Genomic DNA, 6,616 nt, shown 5'->3' on the forward strand with positions numbered 1-6,616 from the left:
GGTTAATAACTTGCCCCCCAAAATAAATGAATTTGAAAATTTCCAAAAGGCCTTTCTCCAAGAGCAAGCCATTAAGTCTTTAAAAACAAACAAAACCAGTAATCTGTTTTATAAATCTTCCTCATTTCAAAGTTCATTCCACATACATGTTAGATAAACAAGCTCCAGGTTTATGCAGGTTTATACACATCTAAAGCTTTTACATTTATACTCAAATGCATGGTTTCTACCTGAGACCACACAGATTCTAGACTATCCTAAGCCATCAGACCCCTCATCTCCCACCAATAAGGACCCACTAAGAGCAGGGTGGCCCAGCTGGCCTTGGCAAAGATTCTCCCCTAGGATCCCTGGGTTGCTTCTGCTGTGACTTGCCCTGCAGCTATGTGTCCCTCCCTCAGAACACTTGAGTTTCTGAACAGCAGAGAATGGAATTCTTAGTCCCACCAATGTCACAACACCCAGTCCCCTCTTCAGAAAAGACTGACAGACTCAGGCCTCCTTGAATGGTGGGCCCAGGAGATTGTCACAGGTAAGGGACATGGTTCACAATTCTTAGCTTCCTGAAGGGTAGTAGTAGTCTTCCACAATATCTATAGGCTGGTGTTATGGTGTCACCGCTAATGGCATTGAACCAACCAATGGCTACTGGCTCCCCACAAGCCCACATTCCCATGTGTGGGGTTCATGGTTGCATTGGTTCACTGAGGAGACCTGTGCTGAGAGAGGAGGCAGCAGAGAGACCAAGCTGGGAGGGAGACAGACCTCTGTGATCTTGTGACCAGGAGGGTCAAAGCAGCTCTGCCCGACTGTGGATAATACAGGAGTGTGGGCCACCTTCTCACTCCTGAGCTGGCTGTATGCATTTGGGAGAGTCTGCAGGGTTGCTGCTGGCCCCAGCTCCCAGTCAAGGCTGGGGAGGACACAGTGGGATCATAACCCTCTCCATTTCTTCTACCAGAATACTGAAGTTACTGTGGGTGAGCCTGCCTGAAGAGGAAGGGAGGCCTGCGTAGTCAAGGCAACCCCCTGGAAATGGGATACTGTAGAGATCGTGGGGAATGCTGTGAGCCTAGGGCAGTTGTCCTAAAGCCCTCTCCTCCTTCCCCCAGGATATGGAATTCATCAGGGGCCTGGGGAAAGGTTGTATATGAGTGTCCAGAAGCAAACAGAAGGTTAGGGGTGTCATGTGACCAGGGGTACAGCAGCGGAGTCACAGAGAGGTATGATGGGTACCAGAGAGGCTTTTTGGTCTTCAGCCAGTGGGCCTGCCCACACGGAGTAGATAGCCTCTCTCTACCCAACTCCCTGACCAACAGACATCACACACAGTCAGGCCTCATCCTCACCTCACCATGACAACCAGGTAGCAGCCAGCATGGACCCACACCACCTAGTGTAGACCCAAGATCAAGGCTCAAGGTGTGGCTGAGGGAGGTGTCACCCTTGTCCCTTGAGAGTGAAGGTGACCCTCCCCAAGATGTTGCTCTGATGGAAAGGACCCAGGGAGAGTCAGGCCTCCCTGTGCTGCCTCACCAAGGAAAGATGGGAGGCAGAGGAGGAGCACCCATCACTTCCCACCCCAGGGAAGTGCAGAGGAAGTCCCAGGCTGGGTGGCCATGATGTGATAGATGGATTCCCGGAAGCGCTGGTCTCTGCTGAGCCGCTTGGCCACCTCCTTCAGCTCCTCTATGTTGTTGGCTTCTAGCTGGGACGTCATGAAGGACTGGGATGGCTTCACTGGGGACACAGGGATCAAATCCCCCATGAATAGTACTCCCTTGTCCTGAGCCCGCCCTGCCTCCCTCATGCCAGCTATACATCCTACTGAACTTCATCCAACCTGTCCTAGCCTGTGGGCTTCCAGAATGCTTTAAGAAACTCAAGGTCTGACGTTTCACCAAGGCTGATAGAGCCAGATTCAAGGACACACTGTCCAGCCTCACCCACTTGTTCTCCAAACCACCCTCTTCTCCTCTTGTCACCAGCAACCTGTGCCATTGGTGCTTATAAAGGCATACGGACACTTACTGTCATTCCAGGAAGTGCTGGACCTGCGACGGTGGAAACGGCAGCTCTTGATGCGACGAGTGGCTGCCTTGTGAATGTACACGGAGTTCTTCATGATGACTGGCATCTTGGCCTCCAGCTCTGCATTCCTGATGCATTCTTCAAAGAACCCTGTTGTAGCAAGGCCCAAAGGGGCAGTTGACAGCACCCTTCCCCTCCTAAAGATACTGGTGGGGTCTGATGGAAAATATGTTGGTCCCATCCTTTAGAGATCACAGCCACCTGTTTAGGTGGGCATTGTCTGTCCCCCAAACCACAATCTGAAGTTGTTACAGGAAAGATCTGCTGAGACAGAGCTCTGAGCTTTTGAGAAGGGGAAGAAACTCTAGGCTTACCCCATATCCTCACCCTAGGTCCAACTGCCACAAAGAAGTAGTACCAAGGGGGTGCCTACAGGCAGGCATCTAGGGAAGAAATTCCAGCAAGAGCCACCTCATGAATGCCAAGCCTTGTTCCAGGCTCCTGTGCTTATGGAGCTGAGCTCTGGGTTGGAGTTGGGCCCTGGAGGGAGGGCTTACTTTTCAGGTGGCTCACATCAGCCCGCATCCTCTCTTCTTTCTCCTTATTCCGCACTTTGGAGTTAAGCCCTTGTTCCAGGCTCCGCAAGGCAGCCTCTGCCTCCCGCAGTCGCCTCTCCAGGTCCATACGCACCTTCACTTCAGCCTCCATGAGGAACAAGCAAGAGAGAAGTTGAGTCCAGGGAACAGTTGCCATCTCCCCAGAAGCCTTCTGTAATGGTTAATTTTCACTGCTAACTTGACTGGATTTAGAATCACCTACAAGACACACCTCTATGTGTGTCTGTGAGGACATTTCCAGAAGTAACTGAGGAGAGAAGATACACTCTGAATGTGGGTGGTGCTGTCCCATGATCTGGGGTCCCCGACTGAATAGAAAGGAGAAAGTCTGAGCAGCACCAGCATGTATCTCTGCTTCCTGACTATAGATACAATGTCACCAGCTGCTCACACTTCCCACCACCACGATTTCCCTGCCACGATGGACTATATCCTCCTCAAGCCATGAGCCAAAGCAAACCCTCCCTTCCTTAAGTTGCTTTTGTCAGGTACTTTATCACAGCACTGAGGAAAGTAGCTAGTATACCTTTTTCTCATCACCCTGGGCTCATTGAGCTTGGATGGAAGTTTCCACATCCGCTTCCATGCTTTACCCATGACTCACAGGCTGGGTTCAGCCCTGTTCCCAGCACGTGTTTTTCAGTGATAGAACAGACTGTGGGAAATCCATGCCCTGAACCTGGCCAGTTAGTCATACTGGCAGAGAGTAGTAGTATATCTGGCTGTAAAATGCAGGGATGGGTAGGAGCCTCCAGAAGCAGGGAAGGGCCCTGAACATGAAGCCCATGCACGTAGGAGCACCTTGAGCTCCTGCTCAGCCTGCTGCTTCTCTGCCGTCAGCTCCTGCAGAGAGTTCTGTAGGGCTTGGGACTGGCTTGAGTAGAACTCCCGCTCCTCCTCCAGGGCCCGTGAGCGCTCCTCATTCTCCTTCATCCTGCCAGCAGGAGAGATGTTTACCGGATGGCCACCTACAAAAGGGGCTGCCCCTGCCAGAAACATGGCTAGAGAAAAGGCTGAGTTCCCAGAACTTTCTGGGTTCAGCTAGTCAAGTGATAAGATCCAGGATGGTGTGGCCAGTGATAGGAGCCCCAGGCTTAGACGTCCAGGGTTTGCCACTTCTGTGACCTCAGAGATGTCCTATGACCCCACTGAAGCTGTTTCTTTATGGGTAGAAGGGAGCTAAGGGAAACTGCCCAGCTTTGGGGCTCAAAGGTGCTCTTTTCATTTGCCTCCTGGGGTAGACAGGTCCTAGGTAAAAAGGAAGTGAGTGACCCATTGGTCAGTGTCAGCTAGAACCTGATTCCAGCTGTCCAGCTTGAGAGGAATTAGCAGCTGTCAAGCTACTGCAAGTCCCAGTGGTCTTAGGTGCCTCACCGCTTCTCTGCCAGGAGTTTCTCTGCCAAAAGCTGCTGCATTCGCTCCTCTATCTGCCTCAGGTTACTATGGAGATCATCACTGGCAGGTGGCTGCTTGCTCTGATTGGCCAGTGACTGTGACTGGTTCTTATCTTCCTCCAGCATCTCTAGGGTTTTCTTCTTCTCTATGGAGAGTTCCTGGCATAAAGGTAGGGGAGATGAGAAAGAGCATGGATGGTGGTCCAGCATAGCTTCCCCAGCCTGCCTTATAGTTCCAGAGAGTGATCTACTCCTTCCTCAATCTTACACAAAGGACACCATCAATGTCTCATTCCAAGATCTCACAACAAAGGAAGGTTGCTCCTCAATTAAGAATGTCAAGGAGAAGCCCAATGTGATTTCTAGTGGAGACGGCATTTACCAGAACTAAGTCCCAAGGCCCAAGGGCACCATGACATTTTGGGGTCCTTGTTCCTCTAGGATAAAGGAGGGCATGTATCGGGCTCATATGAAAATGCCCAACAGGACCAGTCCAAAAGCAGATTTAGATGTTCTCTGTGTTTATCAGCTAGGATCTTAACACTACACTGAAATTCTGGGGTTGAAAATATCCATGATACCACTCCCCAGGACATGACTCAGCATGAATCAGAGAAAGATAAACAAACATAGGCACCATAGACAAAGCTCCACTCAGTCAAGGGAGGCTAGACACTCTTATACCCTTCATGGCAATCATGGATTCAGCAAAGATCTATGGATCACACACCGTGCACTGGGCTCACTTCAGGTACTCAGCTTGGAGAAACTATTGAGACATGGTCAAGTCCACAGTTTAGAAAAAAACAATCTAGAGTATTAATCTCATAACAGTCATGCAAAATGCATGAGAGCTCAGAGCTCAAAGCAAATACCTATCTAAAAAGACTTAAGGAATGCTGGGCATGTGGAGTGTGCTCTTTTAATCCCAACCCTCAGAAGGCAGAGGCAAGCAGATGGATCTCTGTAAGATGGAGGCCAGCCTAGTCCACATAGTGAGTTCTAAGTGGGCTGGGACTAGGGAGAAACTGTCAAAACAAAAATAAAACAAACAAAACAAAACAAAAAGACTTAAGGAAACTTGACTAAGGAGATATTTGAGCTGAGTCTTAGAAGGATGAATAGGAGTTCTCCAGGCAGAGAAGCAAAAAGGAACAGTATGGGGAGAACTGTAGGGGATCAAAGAGTGTGTTTTCCTTGGGAACATGAGCTCAGTGGTTGGAGCGGGGGCTGAGGTATCTTTGTGCAAGGTATGGAGGGGAATCGCGGGCAGGAAGGCTGGGGCCATAGTGTGTACTCTGTCCTTGACACATGCTTCTTGCCTCTCCCTGTCTCAGTCTCTTGTGGTATCAGAGGAAGGTGACCATGCAGTTGATTTCCCTTCATGCTCAATTTCACCCAGAAGCACTAAGTGAAGGAACCACAGAAGGATGTGGTAGGTGACTCCACCACCCACCCTGATCAATCCTCCCTGTGGTATCAAAATACAGGCACCACAGAAAGCAGGCTTCCTGAGGCCATGGTCATTATAAGGGCAAGGCGGAAATTTTGCTCCAAGTCTGGAAAGAACCAGTCCATGCTTTAGGCCTCATGTGCCAGCTGGAGCTCCCAGCCATCCTCAGAGAAGGTCCTTTAGATCAGTGTCCCTCATTCCCTTTACAGATACCTTCCCTAGAAAACACAGTATTGTATAGCCCAACCAGCCACCCTGCCTCCTGCCAATCCCCCAGCAGGCCCTCACCTCCAGTGTCTGCTGCAAGGATTCTGTGAAATGCCTCAGTTCCTTTTTCTCTTGTTCTACACCCTTCAGACATCTTGCAGTGAGCTCTAGCTCCCTGTGGGGACAGAGATCTGGGTATGGCAACATCCACCCTTCCCAACCTCTGCACACAGATATATTTCTGCCACACCTATAGGGCTCAGAAGAGCCTTTGCTCTGCAACACTGGGTGTCAAAAAACAGTTGCAGTGTCAAGGCTGCAAGGAGAGTCCAGTCAAATGAGATAGATACACTTACCAGGTATAGTAAGATCCTAAAGGGAGGGGATTTATCCTCTATTCCAGTGTCTAGCACCATTCTGAAATCTAAGCAAGTACTTCACTTTTTACCTGGTAAGAGCCTCTTAGTTTCCCTATTTGTACGCTAACTTAAAAAATTAAGTAAAAGCTGCCGGGCATGGTGGTGCTCACCTTTAATCCCATCCCAGCTCTTGGGAGGCAGAGGCAGGAGGATATCTGTGAGTTCCAGGCCTGTCTGGTTAGCCTGGCAGGGTGGCTCAAAAGGCACTTATCACTAAGCCTGATGATCTGAGGTCAATCCCTGGGTCCCACATGGTGGAAGGAGAGAACTTATAGGAGTTGTCCTTTGACCTTCACAAGCATGCTATGGCATGCATGCACCCACCCACACACACATACACACACAAAATTGTGGTAAAAAATTAAAAGACTGGGCCGGGCGTGGTGGCACATGCCTTTAATCCCAGCACTCAGGAGGCAGAGGCAGGTGGATCTCTGTGAGTTCAAGGCCAGCCTGGTCTGAGATCCAGGACAGCTGGGGCTACAGGGAGACCCT

General features: G+C 50.1%; 1 protein-coding gene across 1 annotated transcript in view; it reads right to left on the reverse strand.

Annotated features, from left to right (window-relative positions):
* Positions 1-1,259: 1,259 nt before the first annotated feature.
* Positions 1,260-6,616, reverse strand: part of Plekhd1 (pleckstrin homology and coiled-coil domain containing D1) — a 31,073-nt gene continuing 25,716 nt past the window's right edge. The window contains exons 8-13 of the mRNA XM_008845938.3: positions 5,784-5,877; positions 4,023-4,201; positions 3,450-3,582; positions 2,589-2,733; positions 2,032-2,181; positions 1,260-1,740 (exon numbers count right to left, since the gene is read on the reverse strand). Of these exons, the coding sequence (XP_008844160.1) occupies positions 1,571-1,740; positions 2,032-2,181; positions 2,589-2,733; positions 3,450-3,582; positions 4,023-4,201; positions 5,784-5,877 (871 nt within the window). The 3' untranslated portion in view covers positions 1,260-1,570. The remainder of the gene's footprint in view (positions 1,741-2,031; positions 2,182-2,588; positions 2,734-3,449; positions 3,583-4,022; positions 4,202-5,783; positions 5,878-6,616) is intronic.

This window comes from Nannospalax galili, unplaced genomic scaffold (genome assembly GCF_000622305.1).
Source record: "Nannospalax galili isolate Female #2095 unplaced genomic scaffold, S.galili_v1.0 scaffold42, whole genome shotgun sequence".
In the NCBI taxonomy this organism is placed as follows: Eukaryota; Metazoa; Chordata; class Mammalia; order Rodentia; family Spalacidae; genus Nannospalax; species Nannospalax galili.